This window comes from Trichechus manatus, unplaced genomic scaffold (genome assembly GCF_000243295.1).
Source record: "Trichechus manatus latirostris isolate Lorelei unplaced genomic scaffold, TriManLat1.0 scaffold00245, whole genome shotgun sequence".
Taxonomy (NCBI): domain Eukaryota; kingdom Metazoa; phylum Chordata; class Mammalia; order Sirenia; family Trichechidae; genus Trichechus; species Trichechus manatus.
In genome coordinates this window covers 749,698-770,951 of record NW_004444181.1, presented here as the reverse complement: position 1 = coordinate 770,951, position 21,254 = coordinate 749,698, and the positions used below count along the sequence as shown (strand labels likewise).

General features: G+C 39.0%; 1 protein-coding gene across 13 annotated transcripts in view; it reads left to right on the top strand.

Moving 5' to 3' along the window:
• DYRK1A (dual specificity tyrosine phosphorylation regulated kinase 1A) overlaps window positions 1-21,254 on the top strand; it is a 147,582-nt gene that overhangs the window by 85,619 nt on the left and 40,709 nt on the right. For 2 of the 13 annotated variants that reach the window (XM_023724430.1, XM_023724431.1), the window contains one exon: window positions 17,487-17,567. The exons of 8 other annotated variants lie outside the window; for them this stretch is intronic. In XM_023724430.1, the coding sequence (XP_023580198.1) occupies window positions 17,487-17,567 (81 nt within the window). Of the gene's footprint in view, window positions 1-16,988; window positions 17,568-21,254 lie in introns of those variants that run through there. 3 more of the 13 variants (XM_023724433.1, XM_023724436.1, XM_023724435.1) reach the window with 2 other exon arrangements.

Genomic DNA, 21,254 nt, shown 5'->3' with positions numbered 1-21,254 from the left:
TTTAAAAAATATATTTTCCATGACTCTCGTTAACTATTTGCATATATGGAACACAGCAGTTATAATACTTGCTAAAATGTTTGTGTCTGCTAATTCTAATAGCTGTGTCAATTCTGGGCTTGTTTGATTTTTTTTTTTTTAATTCTTATTATGGGTTGTGTTGTCCTACTTCTTCCCATGCCACGTAATTTTTGATTGTATGCTAGACATTTGTGAACTTTCATTTTGTTGGGTCCTGGATATTTTTGTATTCCTATAAATTTTCTTGACCTTTGTTCTGAGACACAGTTACATTACTTGGAAATAGTTTGATTTTGGGGGAGGATACTTATGAGACTTTGAGGATGAGACCAGCATAGTATTTATTCTTGGGCTAATTATTCTTCACTACTGAGGAAAGACTGCCTGTGTACTTTTAATGTAATGCTCAGTGAATCTTGAAATTTCCCAGTCTGGCTGATGGGAACAGGCACCATTCCCAGCATTGTGTGGGCACTAGGCACTGTTCCTTGCAATCCTTTTGGGTGGTTCTTTCTCAGACTTTGGGTGGTTTTCTTACATTCATGCGCTCATAAGTACTCAGTTGAATACTCATGGTGGTGGGACGTATGATGGTGGGATGTATCCTGTACAGATCTGTAGAACTTTCTGTCTAGCACTCCTCTCTGGCACTCTGTCCTGTGAGTGCTTGCCACTTTGGTACTCTCAGCTCTGTCTTCACTACTAAAGGAATCTGCTGGATTCTATCTGAGTTTTCTATGCAGTGGGGGTTGGAAACTCTGAAGGCATTATGCTGGGCAGTTGTAGGGCTCATGTTGTTTGTTTTTCATCTCAGGAATTGCTGTCCTTTGTTGCTTGATGTCCATTGTCTTGAAAACTGTTTCATATATTTAGTCCATTTTTTGGTTGTTTTGAACATGAGGGTAAATACTCCATCTTGACCAAATGCAGAAGTTCCTGGGTAGGTCAAATTTGATATGTCTATTAGATATCCGGTTTCAGGTATTGAGTAGTCAAATGGAGTTTTGAATAAACCACAAGTCTGGCAAAAGTTTGAGTTGGATGTGTACATTTGGGAGTGCTTACCATATCAGTGATTTCAAAAGCCATGAACTGGATGAGAATAGAAGAGGGCTGAGGCTTAAGCCCTTGGCCACTGCCATGTTAGAGATTAGGGAGAAAAGGAGGAACCAACAAAGAAATTAGAAGTAACTAGAGAGGGAAGAAGAAATCCTGGCAATTATGGTAGCCTTGAAGTTAAGTGAAGAAAGTTTTTCTAGAAGGAAAGATCAGTCAGTTCTGTCATATGGTGCTAATGGATCAGGTAAAGTGAGGACTAGAAATTGACTTGGATTTAGCAATGTGTCATTAGTTGTCTTAATGAATATTTTTGGTGGGTTGTGAGAGTGAAAATCTATTTGGGGTGAGTTTAAGAGTGAGAGAAAACTCAGGGAGTTTTACTATAAAAGGAGTAAAGAGGATTGGAGTAGCATCTGGTGAAGAAATATGGTCAGAAGTTTTTTTTTTTTTAAAGCAGAGAGAAATAACAGTAAAAAATTAATGTAAGCGATAGAAGGGGAGATTATTGGTGTGATGCCCTTCAGTAGGTGAGAATGGCAGGAATCTTGTGTGCAAACGGAGAGATCATCTTCAGATAGGAACTTGGAAAGTTTATCCTTGGTAACAGTGGGGAGGCAGAGTATATGGGTGTAGATGCTGGTAGACTAGTAAGTGGAGGAGGGAGTATGGGTGTTCTCTTACAGTTCTTCAGTTTTCTCTGAAGTAGGAAGCTGAGAATGAGGATGAGGGAGGAGGTGTTAAGAGTTTGAGGCAAAAGGAGGTGGTATAAAATAGTAATCTAGGAGGGTAGAGTGTGAATAACCCACTTGAGCGTAAGGCAGGAATATGCTGAGAATGTTTCTGGAACAGAAAATAGGCCAGTGAGGCCTGTGGTAAGGGAGGATAGTACAGGATGAAGTCGGTGAGATAGGACGAAGCTGAATTCTAAATGGTCCTATAAGTAGGGTAAGGAGTTTGGATTTTACTTCAGTTGTGATGTAGAGTAATTGGAGGGCTTTAAGCAAGTGAATGATGTGATGTGATTTACATTTAGAAGGATTACTCTTGGTTGGTAAGTGGTATGCACGGTTTTGTAGAGCTCACTTCTTTATAATTATCAGAATCTCTAACCTTTCTATCCTCACTTCTCTACTTCCATGAAACCAGGCATTCTCCTTGCAACATGTCACTTACGTTCGTAGGATCTTACTCATGTTCTTTCCTCAGCTTGGAATGCCCGTTTTCCTTTCCTCTGCTTATCTTGTTTGAAAGAAGTCACCTACTTATCAAAACTAAAGTAGTTATTTACGTTGGCATTTTCCACACATACTTGCAATATTTTTGAAGATTGGGCTTGGTATTGTGTTCCATTTCTTTCCTTATCCCCAGTGCCACTTGTAGTACCTTATAACTAGTGGCTACTTGGATTGACTACATTAATAAATGTGTCTGAGCAGACAGGTTGTTGGAATGAGGCATTTGAATCAGTGAAGCCATTTAGGAGGCTATTACAGTAAGTTAGGCATGCATTAATTTTTTAAATGTTTGTTGAACCTACTAAGTTCGGAACTCTGCTATGTGTAGGGAATAGAACTGTGAAAAATTTGGAGTCTGCCTCTATCCTTGTGGACTTTACTGCCTATTAAGAGTATGAGAATATAACAAATCCCCACTTTTCCACTTCTCTGTTCAGTTCTGACACCAGCTGCTCATGAAGCACTTCTTTCTTTCTTTCTTTCACCCTGGCCACCTGCAGCTAGGTTATATCTCAGAGTTAAAAAGATGCTGTCCTTCAGATTGTCAAAACAGCCTGAGATTTAAGATGCCAGCTGCAAGCTTGGGAGTCCCCAGCGTTCCTCTTACTTCTGACTTGCTGACTACAAATTTGAGGGTTCCCTCTACCCTCTCAGGATACCGGCTGTAAGTTCAGGGGTTCCCAGCCCTCCTCACTTCTGACCTGCTGGCTCTCATGACTCCTTTGGGTTTTCTGGAACAACTAACAGAACTCATGAAAAGTGCTATGCTTACAGTTTTATTGTAGGAAAAGGATAGAAATGAAGAGGTGCACAGGATGAGGTTTGGAAGGGTTCCCAGCGCGGACCTTCCGTGTCCCAAAAAGGGACTTACTGTCCTCCTATGTGCATTGGTGTCTTTCACCAACCAGGAAGCCCAGGGAGCTTCAGGGTCCAGGGATTTTATTAGGGTTCTCATTACATAATGCAAACTCTAGCCCCTCTCCCCTGAAGTGGGTCAGTGTCACAAGGTGGTCTTTCTGACCTGACCAGCCCCTCTCCCTGAGGTCAGTTGATATAATGAAGTGATCATAAGGTATTACATGTTGGGTCTTCCTGGCCTGGCCAGCCCCAACCCCAGAATCACCTCATCACCTCACCTAACCTGTTAACTTAGGTGTGACCTAAAGTCCTTTGTCTGGAGTCTTAAGAAGGAAGGTTATTGTGAGGTGCCCTGAAATTGTCTTATCTACATATTACATGTGTTTGTGTTATTGTCTCTTTCCCCAACTGTAATTTAAGGCCCTTCAGGATGGAACTGCTGCTTCATTCACTGACACGTATTTAGTGACTGGCACATAACAAGCACTCAAAAAATATCATTGACTGACTTAGCTAACTCACCTCATGAGATCTCAGCAGAGATTAACAGGGAAGACAGGGATGCAAAAGAAGTAAGTCTTCCTTTGAGGAAAGTAGAGGAATTGTAATAGTTAAGTTATGCTTCTGTAGTCAGATGATTAAAGATTAGAAAGCTGTTTTTATGTTGTGGTTTCTCAAATGTCAGAATAGTAATATTTTAATAGCTGGAAAGCAGTGCCAATTTTCCCATTAACTACTTCATTGAATAGGAAAAAAAAGTCAATTTAAATGTTAAAAATTTTTTCTCATGGGCCTGAAGGGGCTATTTTCATTTTAAATTAAAAAAAAAAAAAAAAGTAACTTGTTACCTGAGTTGCACCCACTGCAGTATTTATTTTAATAGTCATGTACTTCAGTTCAACATGTTTTAGAAAAAAGTTAATAAGCCCATGAGATACTACTTCTTAGGAGATGGCTCCCATAAGATAGTGCAGAGTAATGGAGCCATGGTGGTGCAGTGGGTAAGAGCTTGGCTGATAGCCAGAAGGCTTGGTGGTTCGAATCCACCAGCCGCTCTTTGGAAACCCTATAGGACAGTTCTGCTGTGTCCTGGTCACTGAGTTGGAATCGACTCAGCGGCAGTGGGTTTGATATTTTTTAGTGCTCAGGGAAGCATTTTTAAACTTTTAGTTATAGAACCTTGAACCTTCTACAGTAACGATTGAAAAATGTGGGTGATGCATATATATAAAACCAGAAAACCAAACCTGCTGCCGTTGAGTCGATCCCAACTCTTAGCGACCCTGTAGGACAGAGTAGAACTGCCCCATAGGGTTTCCAGGGTTGTAAATCTTTAAAGAAGGAGACTGCCACATCTTTCTCCTGCAGAGCTGCTGGTGGGTTCGAACCGCTGACCTTCGCCAAGACTTGTGTATGTGTGTGTGTGTGTGTGTGTGTGTGTGTGTGTGAGAGAGAGAGAGACAGACTAGCATTGATCAACTGAATTTTTCTGCATATTGTGACATTTCTCAGTGTTTAAGTCACTTCTGGTATCAAAATCTACTCACTGTTTTATAAACAGGGAAGCCCTCACTCTCAAATTAATTATAATAAGACTGTTAATCTTATTAAGGGCAAGGTGCAAAATTGCCAACTTTTTCTTGGCGTAGTGACAAGATGGGCAGTGATTACTCTTTCATATTGAGGTTCTGAGGTTTTCAAATGGAAAAACCATGATTCTCAACTTCAGTTGGGGAAAAATATTAAGATCTTATGCCTGGCTGTGACTGGCTCTGTAAACTAGTATAACCCTCAGACACATTAGTTCATTTGAAATGAGTCAAATGAAACTGAAGCTAAGGACTTTCTTGGAGAGGCCTTTCCTGACCTTCCCAGCAGAAACAGCATCTCCTCCAACCATCTGCTTGTTTGGAAAAGCAGACTCTGTCTTGCTTGCTACTATGCCCCCAGCACCAACAGGAAGTGTCTGACACAAGGAGTGCTCAATAAGTAGTTGTTGCCTGTATTATATGGCATTTCTTTACTCTCTTTAACTGCTTGACATCAAGGAGAATATCCTTTGGTTACTAACTGACTGTAAATAGTTCTTTTACTTTCAGGTATGCATTTGGATGCGGGTAACAAAAACCCATTTCTGGCTGACTTGGACAGAAAATGAATTTAGTGGAAGGCTTTAAGGTAGCTCAAAGAATTAATTGGAAAGCTGGCAACTAAGCTAGAGACATAAGTAGGAGCCAAGGTGGCAGGCAGTACAGGGCTCAGCCAGGGTTGGCCAGAGGACGGATCTATTTAGGATGCTCCTCTTGGAACTTCTGTAGTGAATTACTGCAGGAGTCTTAGCTTTCCCACTCCTGGCCCCACAGTGAATAGTCTCTCACTTTCCCTGCATCTTGCAGGAGTGACTATTCAGTATTCTAAGCTCTGACCAGGAGCATCTGATTTCCAAACTCGGGTCACTAGCAAAGCCCTAAGGAGTAGAGAAGAAGGAATATTTGTTACATTTAGCTTTTATAGTAGGAAGCAGAACTTTTTTTGCCTTCCATGATTCCCACAAACTATGAAGAGTGTCTGGATACTGAGTGGCCAAAAAATTGACAAATACCTGCTTTAGAACCTTTTCATAAGGAGAAAAAAGTTGTGTGTAAAATTGAAGACTGTTCCAGTCTTGATTTTGATACTGGCCTTGTTGCACAAGTCATTAAACCTCTCTGGGTTGCAGCTTCCCTCTCTATAAATTGAGATGGGGGAGCTAGATGACCGACAGTGTCCATTCATTCACTCACTAAGTAAATACTTACTGCTGGCATAAAAAAGATGAGCAAGATATCTTTGCCTTTCTGTGGCTTAGTGGCTGAGTAGAGGAATCATTCTAATACAGTTCAAGTGAAGTGCTCTAATAGTCCAGACTGGGTGTTTATAGGAATGCATGAGTACCCAATCCAGACCGTGAGAGAGAGTCGTGGGGCAGGGGTTCAGGGTTTGCTCTTTGCTTCATTTACTCATTCATTTATTGAATACTTTCTTTATGCCTTTGCATTGTTGTAGTTACGAGAATACAAAAACAAGTAAGCTTGGTCCTTCCCTCAAGGGTGCTAGCGAGCTTGCTATGTTGAGATAAGAACAGAGTACAAGGGGAAGGAGGGAGCCAGGGGAGTGAGTCACTCTGTAAGGCTCTGAGGCGGTTTCTTAGAGAAGGTGATATTTGATTGAGGTCTTGAAGTTTGAGTTCAAGATTTCTAGGAGCAGAAAAGGGAAGAGCGAGGACAGCTTTTTAGATGGAGGGAACAGTTCTGCACAGGCGTGGAGTTGCAAAAGGTTTAGTGTATATGAAGAACGGTAAGAAGTTCTTTCCGGCTTAGGGAAAGGCTGTGGATGGGGATACAGGATAGAGAGAGATGGGGATGGGGATGCAGTATGGAGAGAGATGGGGATGGGGATACAGGATGGAAAGAGATGGGGATGGGGATACAGGATGGAGAGAGATGGTGAGAAATGAGACAGGAGAGGTCGTTTGGTTTCAGATTGTGCAAAGTTAGTTTACACTTAAACCTGGAAGCTCTGGATGTTTTATGATGTTGATGATTTTGAGACTTTTAAGGAAGTGGACTTCGGCCGCAGGGGCAGGTTGAACTGAAAGCACAGACACCAGTTAAAGAGCAGTTACAGTAGAATCCCGTCTCATCACCTTTAGTTTGGATTAAGGTTGTGATGTAGCGGATGGACATGAACAGCCAGATTTGTGAGACATTCCCGAGGTGAAAGTTACAGAATTTAGTGAGATTGAATATGTGTTTGTGTGTGTAAAGGGCTGGGGAGGTGGCAGTGAGGGAGCAAATAGGACTCTGAGGTTTTTAGTTTGAGTGGATGGATGGGTGGAGCTGCCGATTATAGAAGGGTGTCACACTTGGCACTGCTGCCTGCTCCCAAGCCCATGCCGGCATGGCTGATACAGCATGCTGGGCCTTCCAGCTAGGCGGGTTAGCCTTGGCCTCTTTTCTGTAGCAATGAGTACTCCAGACAGACATTGCCAGTCTATTTGAGTTGGTACTTGAGAGGAAACCTATTTGCCCTCTCTGTTGAAAGGGGTGGGAAGGGGAAAAGGAAGAGGGAAAGGAACATATTCTCTCCCCAGTCTTTCTCCCCCGTGTGTTATTCTTCAGAGCACTCATCATTTTCTGACATTACTGTGTTTACTTGTTTATTTTCTGAGGATCCTCCCTCCCTCCAATAAAATACAAACTCCAGGAGGCCAGAGACGCTGCCCATGATCTTCACATTTGTGTCCCTAATGCTAAAAATATTATCTAGAACAGCGCTGTATAGAAATAAAACTTATGCCACTTATGTAATTTAAAAAAAATTTCTAGGAACCACATTTAAAAAATGTAAAAAGAAACAGTGAAATTAATTTTAGTAATATTTTGTTCAGTATATTCAAAATATATTATTCCACTTGTAATCAAAATGAAAAAATATTGAGGTATTTTACATTCTGTTTTTCATACTAAGTCTTCCATTCGGACTAGCCACGTTTCAAGTGCTCAATAGCCACAGGTGGCTAGTGGCTACCATATTGACAGCATAGGTGTAGAGCATAGGAGGGGCTCATTAACAAGTAGTAAATATTTGATGAGTAAATCAAGAGATAGATTAGTTGCTGAAGGAGGCATATAGAATAGAGGAAGGATTTTGTTTTTGCATCGAGAAAATTGAGTGTATTTATATGTGTAAGACAGAACTGGATGAGAGGGAGAAGTGGAAGATAACAGGAGGCAGAGAGGCTAATGGAGGAAGACCTTCTAGGAGGGGCCTAGGCGGGGCTGGAAGGTAACAGCCCAGGCAGACGCCATGGAAGGCTTCTTGCTATCTCATCCCCTTTGAAGGGGGATCTTCTCTAGTTTTTATTTTAATGAGGCTGAAATCTAGTTTTGTTTTTTTTTTAAATTGTGCTTTAAGTGAAGGTTTACAGTTCAAGTCAGTTTCTCATAGAAAAATTTATATACACATTGTTGTGTGACCTTAGTTGCTCCCCCTATGATGTAACAGCACACTCCTTTCCACCCGGGTTTTCCTGTGTCCATTCAACCAGCTGCTATCCCTTTTTGCCTTCTCATCTTGCCTCTGGACAGGAGTTGCCCATTTAGTCTTATGTATCTACTTGAGCTAAGAAGAACTCTCTTCACGAGTATCATTTTACGTCCCATAGTCCAGTCTAATCTTTGTCTGAAGAGTTGGCTTCAGGAATGATTTCAGTTCTGGGCTAACAGAGTCTGGGGGCATGTCTTCCGGGGTCTTTCCAGTCTCAGTCAGACCATTAAATCTGGTCTTTTTACTAGAATTTGAGTTCTGCATCCTACTTTTCTTCTGCTCCCTCAGGGATTCTCTGTTGTGTTCCCTGTCAGGGCATCATTGGTGGTAGCCTGGCACCATCTAGTTCTTCTGGTCTCAGGCTGATAGAGTCTCTGGTTTATGTGGCCCTTTCTGTCTCTTGCGCTAATACTTCCCTTGTGTCTTTGGTGTTCTTCATTCTACTTTGCTGCAGGTAGGTTGGGACCAATTGATGCATCTTAGATGGCTGCTTGCTAGCTTTTAAGACCTCAGACACCACTCACCAAAATGAGATGCAGAACATTTTCTTAATAAAGTTTGTTACGCCAGTTGACCTAGATTGGGGTCAGTGTAGACTGGGGACCTAAAACCATGGTCTCCAGACCCGCCTCTGCTACTCTGTCTCTCGAAGTGTTTGGGTTGTATTCAGGAAACTTCTTAGCTTTTGGTTTAGTCCAGTTGTGCTGACTTCCCCTATATTGTGTATTGTCCTTCCTTTCTCCTAAGATAATTCTTACCTACTACCTTCAAATCTATTTATTGTAACTAGTGTACTTCTAATTGAATTATGTTACAGCTATTCCTTTTCCTCATTTTAGGTATTGAGGGCAATTTAAAAAGTCTTAAAGATATTTTCCCTAGTGACTTAAAGAAAGGAAAGAAAAACATCTTTTTAGGTGATGAGTAGGAAAAGGTGTTGTTGGCATGTATCAGCATTTTTACTTCCATATCATTTAACTAGAAAAAGAGAAATTTTCTTTTGAGAACCTTTTTAATATTGTTTAAAGAACTAAGATAAAAAGGAAGTATTTTCTGTATTAAAAAATAACTTATTGAATCTGATATTTAGCATTGTGATTATATTTAGAATTTTGTGAAATTATGTATTAACACGTGTTTGAATATAAAGTCTGGTTGTTAACCCCAGAATTATCCCTCAATCCTTAGCATACTTGAGTCTCTTACATAGTCTGTCATATTATGGGATGTGTTCTCCATTTGAATAATGGTGTTCTATTTGAGGACGACACGTAAGCCTGGAGCACCCTCATTCAGTATTAGTTTTGGATGCTCGTAGAGCCTACTCAGTGGAATGAAACTGTAAAAAACAAGGCACAGAAATTTAACACAGATACTTGAGGTGATGACCTCATGTTTTTAGGTGTTGGATGTTGTAAATAAAACTTGTAAACACCATTTTAAAAAGCATTTTAAAAGTGGAAATCATACACATAGGATTAATGGAAAACGTCAACCATTCTAATGTTAAAAAAAAAGTTCATGCCATTGTGACTTGGGGTAAATTTTCAGTTATAGCATTACGCAGGAATTCAAAAAGTGTTGTGTCTACAACAGCTTAGAAAATTATGTGCTCTTGAAAATGTAGGTGACTCAAGAGGAAATCTGGTGACAAAGGCACTGATGTTGAAGATGAAGTAGACTTTTGACAATGTTGAAATGGTGCTTCTCATACATATAGATTATAGATAAAGTATTGATAATGGAGTATTGATCTCATTGGGAAATGAGAGATCTCCTTGCTTTTGGGACAGACTTATATTCTGGACTGTGGTATGTTCAGGCAAATAGGATAATTTCAAAGCTGGAAATGACTGTAGAGCTTGTTTTTTAGGGGTGTTCAACCTTTTTTTCTGCCCCAGCATAACAGAGCAGGTTAGGTCACATTCCTGTCAAAAACAGAGGCTCTCCAGTACAATGCTGTGGAGATGGGTGGAGAGGAGAGGGGTGTATACATTTTGAAGAAGCCTCAAATAGATAGTGATACTCCCCTGTGTCCCCTTCTCCTTTTTTTCTTTCTATTTTCAGCGAAGTTTTAACTGTCCTGTGCTTGAGAAGATAAAAACTACTGAGGTATACTAAGAAACAGTCTTTGAAATTCAAATACATTTAGGGAGATCTTACCATCTTAACTAAGTGCCCTTTTTGGACTTTCTGGTATCAGCGTTTTCTAAGTCATGACAAGCAAAACCTTTGAGTCATTTTGAATACAATTTGTTTCTCATCTTCCATATTTAAACACATTTTCAAGGCCTTTCAGTTGTACCCTCAGGTATCTGTTCACACATCTCCTTCCTTTCCTTTTCCAATATTAATTCCCAGAAGCTCCCACAATTCCTTCCTTGGACTGTTGAAAGAACCACCCACTTGATCTCTACCCAGGGTTTCTCTGTGTCTCAGTCCATTTTACACATTAGTTCTGTGATGATACGCCTAAATAGTAGAGCATTTATTGAGCATTTATTGTGTGCCGGATACCATCTTAAAGATTAACTCTTTAATCCTCATAACAATCTTGGAGTTTAAGTATTGTTATTATCCCATTCTGCAGACGGAATGGGAGGCACAGATTTAACTAACCTATCCAAAGTCATGCAGTAGCTAGCCTAGTAGCTAGCCAGTAAGTGGAAAAATTGAATCCAGGTAGTCCAGAGTGTTATTACTCTACAATAAAAACACAGCTGGAGTCAGGTCACTCCTCAAACACCTTCCCTGCCAACCTTCTTATCTGTTTTACAAAATCCAGATATTTTTAGCCTAGTACCTAAGACTCTTTTGGCCCACATAGATTACCATTCTAGTCTTAACCTATTCCTCTGTCTATATTCTATTTTCTAGCTAAACTTGAGGTGACATTTAAGCTGCTACTTGAAATAGAAGTGGGAGTCAGACAAACCAGTAAGGGAATGGTGTTTGAGGCAGAGCAGAGTGTGTGCCTAAGAGAGCCTGGGGTGCTATGGAGGAGCTGGAGTGCAGGGTGGGCGGCGGGGGCTGGGGAGGCTAGGAGTGTCATGAGATGAGGGGCAGGTGGAAGTCTGGCTGGGTTGCGGAGAGCTTCCTGGCCTTGTCTTCTTTCCATGGTACATTTTTGTGAGCTGCTCATAAGGTTCATGGATACTGGATAACTGGCTTTGTTTTTCCTAAGGTGCTTTGTAAAATTTGATGTGAAGTTTACTTATTTTCCTGGACTCACTGTTTAATTCCCCTGTCTTTGAGCTGCAGCCACCCATTTGCCTATTTTCACTGAAACTAGGGCGGGTAGTATTTGGGAAAGGGCGTTCTCAAGCAGGGAACTGTTTCCTTACCCTGGGTCTCTCTTCCTGCTAGTTTACTTCAGCTCCGTGTCTGCAGGGATTCTTTTAGGAGGAGTTTCTAGTGTCTCTTGAGTACTTTTCTACCCTTCTGTCTTGGAGACTCAGCTCACGGTGGTCAAGAGGGTAGGTGGGCCCTGGAGACTGAGCTGGTTTGCATCCTGGCTTTGCCAGTTAAGGGCTGTGTGAACTTAGGCCACCATGGAGTCACCTGACCTCAGTTTTTTTCTATGTAAAATGTAACAAATGCCAGAATAATGCCACCTAAATTATAAGGATTTTGTGAGACTGGAACAATAGTTAGTACAAACTAGGGGTCCAATGAATGATGTCGATACTAATTTTTTTAATTTTTATTGCTTTTTCTTTATTTGTGAAAAACAATCCCCAGAGCTTCTCTTATCCATACTATTGTTATTGAGGGTCCTCTTTCTGGTTTGGAAAATTTTGCTTGGTTTACAGGTAAAAATGGTATTCCATTATTACATATTACTTTTTGACTACTAGTGAGTTTGAAAGTTTACCCATATATACTTATTATTGGTTTGTGAGAATTGCACCTTTAGCCTATTGTTTTGTGGGGGAGGAGAGGGAGACCTTAAGTGTTTTTTTTTTTTTAAATTGTATCATTAGAAAGCTTTCTTTTATGTATTAAGGATATTAGATAACACTTTGGCCAGTATAGAATTGAGATGCAAATGTTAACTACGTTTGCACAGTATATATGGAAAAATGTGTATATTTACTGTGTAAATACCATGTTTTTATGCAAATAGCACATGCCTTCTGCATTTGTTTGTCAACCATACCCTCTCCCTGCGGGGTATTTTCGTAGTGCTGTGCTAATTTTTTTTTACAGCAACACGTAAAAAAAATTGGCGTAGCGGCACTGACGAAAATATGTCCAAGGAGGGAGGACACAGTTGGCAAACAAACCTAGAAGGCACGTGTTATTTGCGTAGAAATATGATACACTTTTAACGAAGGGATTTTTAAAAATATTAAATTTTATAACCACTATTGAACAGTTAATTTGCTCAAAACTTTTAAAATATCTCTGTCAGATATCTCTTGCCTTTTGAGTATTTTGTAATGGAAAATTCCCATCAATATACAGTGTTTTAATTGGAATCACAAAGCTAAGTGATTGCCTCACTGGATAATTTTGAATATTGTGCTGCAATTCATTGTAGGTACCCTGCTACTTAACTAGATTTAAAAATATCCTGTATGCTTTACAGCTTGTTGAGCTAGAACTATGAAAGAGTGAGGAGTAGTATGGTTGTGGTTGTTAGGGTACTCCCCTCATCTTTTCTCCCTCAGAGCAGAAAATTAAAAAGAATTTTCTGTCCCCCTCAGCTGCTGTTTCTGTGCCTGGTTTAGGAAAAGGCAAAGGTAAAGATCAGGGAAGGCTTGAGGCAACTTTCTTTCCAAAGAAATCTCATGTGCCAGAAAGTTAACAGCATCTTCCTACACCTCTTAAATAGCATGGTTGTGGCATAGTTGAAGGTCGTGAAGGTCTGTGGTAGGTAACATTTCTGCCTGCATTGTATTCCTACCTGCCTCTTTCTGTGTTTTTACTTTTTTCCCCTAAGCGGGGAAAGCAGCTAAGCAGGCAATGTTCAGATTTTTAATGGCTTCATAATATTTCAGCTTTTCGATGTGCTATAATAAATCATTCTCCCTCTTACTGTACTTTCAGGTTGCTGGAAGGCAACTTTAGTATGCTGTAGGCCCTGCAAAGTTATGATCAAGGGATCTGAAGAAGGGAGGGGAGATATATATGTGTGTGTGTGTGTGTGTGTGTGTATATATATATGATTTTTTAATTATATAAATAGTATTCTGTTTCTTGTTTAGATTTAAAAAAAATGAGCTAAGTTGGAATCGAACCACCATTTATTAAAATATGTCTTTTCAGCTCTAAATAGAGACTTCAGATTACCTTTTGAGGATAACCTTTCTGTACTCTGGCAACTGTTTGTTTAACATTTCAAATCCATGGCATTTGATGAGGGGAGGAGTACTTTGGATTTACGTGATTGAAACGTGATAAATCATCTCATTTCATGTATGAGGAAGTTGACAGTTTGCCACCAGGCTGCATTTACGCTGGTGCTAAGACCAGAGAGGAGGCTCTTAAGTCAGTCCAGTGTATTTCTGCCCTAGCAAGCTGATGTTTCCAGTGTGTTTCTTGTTTTATCTTTTTGTAAATGAGTATGCTACATTTAGGTTACAGAGGAATCTCGGAAACAGAAAGCAGGACCCAGGACCATGAGGCTTCACCAGGGTGATTTTGAGTAGCTCAAGACCTACAGTTCTCCTGTCTAGATTGTTCCAAAGCGCTCCCTTATCCTCCCCCAGATAGTGTTGACCTCTGGGACAAAGTAAAGGGAAATGGGAAGTGGTGGTTATTGAAGGTATCATCACCGTCATCATTTCTTGCTTGAAACACAACACTAGAATCTCAGAATCTAGCCTACCCTCTAGTTGGAAGGATAATAATGTATTAGCTCCCTTGAATTGTTGTTGGGTGCCATCGAGTCTATTCCTACTCATAGCGCCGCTATTTAGGACAGAGTAGAACTGCACCATAGATTTCCTAGGCTGTAATCTTTATGGGAGCAGATTGCCAGGTCTTTTATCTCACAAAGCCACTGGGTACATTCGAACAGCTGCCCTTTAAGTTAGCAGCTGAGCTCTTAATCATTGTACCACCAGGGCTCCTTTTGAAAGAATTAATACCTTGATTATAACCTGCATTGTGCTTCAGTTTGAATGTCCAGTGAAACAACAGCTAAAATTAAACTTTTACCAGAAATAAGTTTTCTTGTTCCCCCCAAAGACTAGGGGGGCGGGTTAGAGAATATATAAATTTAAAAAATTATTCATAATTGTTTGGGAGCATTAGGTTAAGTACCTGATTAAGCTAGTAAGGATCATACAGCTGCAATTATGAAGATAAGTATTTTGTTAATTGTATTTGCCTCAAACTTAAAAATGCAAGCATTTTGTGTGACCATTATGTCAGTGGCTACGTTAGATATGTTGCTTTCTTTAGTATAGAATTTTTCCAGTAAAGTATTAGTTTTCAACCTTCCAAAAGTTTTGTGTTGCAGTCATTTAAAATCAATTATCAGTTAATCATAAACGTAAAATTCAGCGTTGGTTTCATTTACTGCACCATATTAATAATCTGCCATTTGATGTTGGCATTTCTAAATCTTCTGTTAATGGCATAGGCACTTATCTATGCTTTTTATATACTACCCATTCATTCAGTTAGACAGCAAACTCCCTTACGGAGCTTGTACTATGTGCAGGCCCCGGTCAAAGGTGGGAGGAGGGCTGTTCTCCAGGAGTTTACATTTTAGTAACAGTATTGTACTGGGAGTTAGATTTCCGCTTTGAATCTGTTGTCGGCCACTAACTAGCTACTTGGCCATGTCACAGAATCACTGATCTTCAGTTTCCTCATCAAGTGGTTGGATTTGATCTCTTAAAAGGTTTAAATCTCACCTCTAAAATTTCTCTTGAGACATTGTAAATCTTTGTTTACTTGTCTTTTGTTTCAAACCTCCCCCCTACCCTTCATTCCTAGATATTTAGAGCTCCAAGGATGCTTAGTATTTTATATTAAAGAAAGAATTTTTATTTATATGGGTTTTATTATTGTTTAAATAGTTCTAAATTATAGGAAAAATTTATTTCTTTCTCCACTTGGGATGTTCATGACTAGTATTAACTAATAACCCATAAGATGATATTATCTGCTTTATTTATTTTTATTTAAAAATGCTTTTGTAATTTTAGAATATTGAGGAAAATATAAATTTACCCATATTATGTTTTATATTTTGTACATTATAATCGTTTAAGAATTCAGCAGCTATATTTTGGGTGACTATTTTAATCGCTTCTATTTCCAGATGCTATTACTAAAATTAAGCTCTTGGTCTCTTACCTCAGCTCCAAGAATTTGGTTGCCTTTTGTAATTGAAAGGTTTAAGTACGATTTTCTGTAATCTAGTTGTTGAGGATAGTATAATGCCCAAAAAATAATAAGTGCTTGTTAAATACAGAAGAAATGAAATGCATACGTTCATATACTAGTCTCAAAGCATTGAGACTATACTTTTTTGGTTTTTCCTCAAATACAGTTAGTATTCCACATTCTCCTCTATTGGCTTATTAGTAATATCTCTTATTTTTTCTAGTCGTAGCTCTTGGACTTACAATATGTATCCTTAAGTTACTGCATTTTACCTTCCAATAATATACCACTTCTCATAATGTAAGGGCCTTACAACAGTGTACTTCCATTTTACCTCTCCTGTCCTTTGTGCTTATTGTCATGTGTTTTACTTCTATATAGATGATAAGCTCCACAGTGCATTGTTATTTTTGTTTTAGTCAGTTATCTCTTTAAAAAATATTAAGAAACAAGAAAATACCTTTCATCCATATCTACATATTTCCCACTGCTGTGCGCTCTATTCTTTTGTGTAGGTCTCAGTTTTTATCTGGAATCAGTTTTCCTTCAGCCTGAAGAACTTCCATGAAGATTTTTAAGTGCACTGCTGCTGACAAATTGTCTCAGTTTGTCTGAAAGAGTCTTCTGCCGTCATTCTGAAGAATATTTTCATTGACTGTAGTATCCTAGGTTAAAGGTCTTGTTTTATTTTCTTCTTGTGGGCATTGTTTCTGATAGAGGTCACCAGTTACCCTGGGTGCAATGTGTCTTTTTTCCCCGTCTGGCTGCATTTAGGGTTTTTTCCCTTCATCTTTGGTTTTCAACAATTTGGTTGAGTGGTTTGGTGTGATGTGTGTGTGTCTCTCTCTGTGTGTGTCTGTGTGTCTGTCATGCTTGGGTTTCATTGAGCTTGGATCTGTGTATGGATGCTTTTCATCAATTTTTTTCATTCTTAGATTTTTTTTCTTCCCTTTTGCTACTCCAAGTGGAAGTATTAGACAGCTTTTGTTCCACAGGTCTCGTCTGCCTTGTTTATATAGTTTTCCCATTAATTTTTGCCCTTGTTTTCAATTTAGTTAATTTATATTGCCTTACTTTTACATTCACGGATCTTTTCTTTTGCAGTGTGTAGTCTACTGTTATGTAAGTGAATTTTTCATTTCAATTATATTATTTTTCAGTTCTAGAATTTCTATTTGATTCTTTTTTATAGTTTTTTATTTATTAAGATTCACCATTCTCATTTTTTGTTCATGTTTTGAAACATTAATAATAGCTGTTTCTTAATTACCTCCCCCCTCCCCCTACCACCATTTCTGAGTTTATAGGTGGTTTTTGCCCCCTCCTGAATACAGGTTATATTTTCCTGCTTCTTTTGTGCCTTGTGATTTTTGATTGATTGTGGGCATTAAGGATGGATTTTGTTGTCCTTCTTTAAAGACTGTTGAATTTTGCCCCGGCGGGCCGTTAATTTACTTGCGGACCGGCTTGGTCCTTTGAGGCTTCTTTCAGTCTCTGTTAGGGCATGTAGAAGGCTGCCTTTACCCTAAGGTCTTCGTTTAGGAGTAGGTTAGTCCTACTCCTAGAGCGTAGATTTTCTGGGGTCTCTGCTGAATGTCTGTAGTGTTCCTTGAGGTTTCTCCATTCTAGGTGGTTGGAACATTTAATGTCTCCCAGGCCTGTGAGAGGTCTACTAGCAGTTGAGTTCATAGCTCTCTGGTAATTGTTCTTTGCTTGACCTCATGGACTCTCGCCCAGCACTTGTGAAGCTTAGTATTTGGCCAAAGAGTTAAAGGGGTCCCTGTATATGGATTGTTGAAGCTTTTTTGCATAGCTCTCTTTCTGCTACCTGCCTCACAAATGCCATCCAAGTCAGTTACCTTGAATCTCTTGTCTCCTCAGCTCAGCAAGACCGCTGTGTTCTTTTTGGGCTCTCCCTTCCTACCCGATACTCTGAAAATTGTCTCCATATGGAAAACCAAGGTGATTGTGGGGCTTACCTAGCTTCTTTCCTTTCTCTCAGTGATCACAGTTCTGTACTGCCTATTGTCCAGTGTCTGAAAATAGTTATTTCATATATTTTGACCAGTTTTATAGTTTATGGTGGATAAGCTAGTCCGATACCAGGTACTCCAAAATGATCAGAGGTGGAAGTCTAATATTACAGACTTTTAAAGATATATATTTTTATTCCATTGTTATTAATAATTTAATATACTGACTTAATATTACAGACTGAAAAATTTTAAGTTTTTATTTAGACCTTTGTGAACAGTTTCATTGTGTTTGTAGGCAATTAAGTATGCTATTTTGGCTAGTAGGTTAACCCTTAAGGTAGGGTTTGTGTGTGTGTGTGTGTGTTTCTATGCATGAGCTCACATGTATGTATGCATGCTATAGTGACACCTGTTGACCGCTAGAGGGTAATAAATCATTTCATTTGTCCTTATCATTAGATAATTTGTATAGTCATAGTCATTGCATAGCTTCACTTTAATATATACTGTATTTTTACACAAATAACGTGCACTTTCTATGTTCTGTTTGCTAACCATTTTTTATATGTTGCTGTAAAAAAATTAGCATAGTGCACTTGTGAAACTACCTTGCGGGAGGAGGACGCAGTTGGCAAACAAATGTAGAAGACGTGCGTTACTTGTGTAAAATACGGTATTTATTTAATACCTACTGTGTAGCTAAGCACTGTGATACGTCCTCGGGATAGAAAAATAAGAGACTGTGAAGCAGTAGCTCCAGCCTGTGTTACAATTCTGTGCCTTACTTTAGACTCATGAATCAACTCATTTTGAGATATTTCTTTCCTCCTTATCCCTGTCAACTCCCTCCTACCCGCAACCATTTTTTCCCAGTGTTTAAATATTCCTCATGGATTCAATTCATTCTTCATTGAACAAATATTTATTGAATGCAGGCCATGTGCCAGTACTGTTCTCAGTGTTAGTGATAAAGCGGTAAACAAAACTTCTCTTGAACTTACATTCAGTCATAATAAATGCCTTTATTTCCAACCGTTATAAAAATTGCAATTGGCTATTCTTTCAGCAGTTTGTCTTCTCCTTTGTTTTGGGTGTGTCTTGTTACTAGAGACCTTGGAGGTTTCTTCCCGTTTCTGCTTGATTACTCCCTTTGTTTCTTAGGAGACTGTCTTAGAACCTCAGCCTCAAGAGTTTTGGATGCTGTAGTTTTAATTAATGAGTTATTTTCAATTTTTTTTTTTGTTGTTGTTCTTTAATATTGTTGTTTTGTTTAACTCTTTCTCTTTAAAATCTAATGTGGATTAATACTGTTAGAAGGATGGTCCCTTATCTAGTGATCCATACAATTCAGAAGAATATAAAACTGCAGATAGGATCCCACGCTCATACTTTTCTCCATCTTGCTTTTTACCCTATTTGACAGCAATTTTTAAAGATCATTTCGGAATTAAACTCCAAATAATGATTTGAAGATAGTTTTGAATTAATACAAGTTCATCATTAAACTATAGCTTTATCTGATGCTGCAGAGTATATTTTGATACATTCTTGAGTTAAAGATTATTATAAGTAACTTGTAACTTAGTTGAATAAAGATTATATATAATATAGTAGATATTAGGTTGAACCATATGAAATTTGCTGTTTTGTAGGCCAAAGATGGTCATGTGTCAGCAGTTTCATATGATTCATCCTAATAGTTCATTATTATAGGAAAAAACAGTGATTTGCTTAAGTCTAAGACCTGGTTGACTAGAAATATTAGTTTGACCCCTTAGGATCCTGTCATAGGAGAGGAATGAATGAGCAGGTAACTTAAATACTTTTTTCTTTTTGGCATTGTGGGAGGACATGAAACTTCAGTTATCTTCTGGATTGCGTATAAATTATCACAGCAGTTGACCTAAGGAAAGAGATAATGAGCGTGTGACAAACACACCTATATGCAGACTATAGTTACCAGGCCCCGGTGCATGAGGCTTAATCTTCCTTTCATTTTTTCAGATAACTGGTAATGTTACTAATTAATTATGATAGATGGTGTAGTAAATAGCGGAAAAAGTCCCACCAGTGAGAAAATATAATCTACATGCAGATCACCCACAGCAAATTACAAAAGAATGTGAGATTTCTTTGTAACCTAGTATACTGCTAGGCATGGGGATGTGTGTTAATCATATATATCATACATTTATCACTTGTGAAACTAGAATAAAGATGCCTCCCCCTCTTGTTCACAGAGTTGTGAGGATAGGGTAAGAGAATATATGTAGGGGACTTCTGAAGATAAAAATTATGAATCTATTTTAGGAGGATAGTTACTATAATAATGAAGCAGCTATCTGTTTCTTTGTAATTCTTTTGTAGCTATCTGGATATCACAGAATTCATCCATCCATCCATCCATCCATCCATCCATCCATCCATCCATCCATGCAAATGCATCCTTGAGGCAGATTCTACTCTGAGTGATCAGTTGGGTGGGGCAGTTTCAGAAACTCTAGGAATCAGAGAAGATGGGCTGCTTTGGTGTTGCCAGTAACTGGGGTAGAGAATACATGTGGGAGGTTTTTTCTTCGGTGGGCAGGGGGGATGGGCCACAGTTTGAGGAAGAGAGTGATTTCAGGTTCAGCCCTGTGGAGTATGAGGTTCCCAAGGGGCATTGTATCTTGAAGGCAGAATGTATTAAGGTATACGGGCTCTGGAATCGTGACTCTACCACTTACTAGCTCTGTGATCTTGGGCAAATTGCTTAATCTCTCCAAACTTTAATTTTCTGTAAAATGGTGATTATAATAGTGTCTATCTCATGAGTTTATTGAGGATTAAATAAAATAATTAATGCAAAGCCCTTATATTGTGCCTGGTGCATAGTAAGCACTCAGTATATGTTCACTGCAAATGACAGCATTTAAGAGCTATCAGTGTAGGGTTGGTTATTAAAACCATGAGAATGCATGAAATTGTTCATGGGGGCTGAGGGTGGTAGTTAGGGAAAGACCCTGGATTAGACTAAGAAATAGAGGCTAGAGAGATACACGGTAACCGAGGAGATTCTAGCATATGAAAGATGTAGTTGACAAAGTTTCTGGAAAGAAATAGTTAACTTTGGTATACAATGGAGAAATGGTCAAATAAGATGAAGACTGAAGTATTCATTTTGGGATCTTGCATCGGGAGAAGATACGGTGTAAAGAAGTGTTTGTGTACGATTAGGCTGGTGGAGATGAATAGTGGCTGTGGGGCCGAGTGAATGAAATTAGCTAGAGGGGCTTTTTAGTAATGTTGGCAGAGGATGATAATGACCTTGATGCAGACTGGATAGTGTCAGAGAGGAAAAACAAGGTAGGGGGGGTAGGTATCTGGAAATTTTTGCTAAGGGAAAACCCATAAGACTTTTAAATGGATTAAGGGAATTTGGTAGTTTAATGGATTGCCCTTTTCTCAGTGATTAAATACATTATTAATAAGTATTTTTAAGTCATTGCCTTCTTTCTCCTAGGCTCAAACTCTGCCAAATGAGAATTGTTTCCAATGATAAATCTGATTTTCTGAATTAGAAAGCTGATATTAAAGATAAGCCATAAGTATCTCAATAGTTACACACTTTAACAAATGGTATATGGCTTCCATTTGCCATGACCACCAAACCAGCCTTTGAAGAGATGCATGT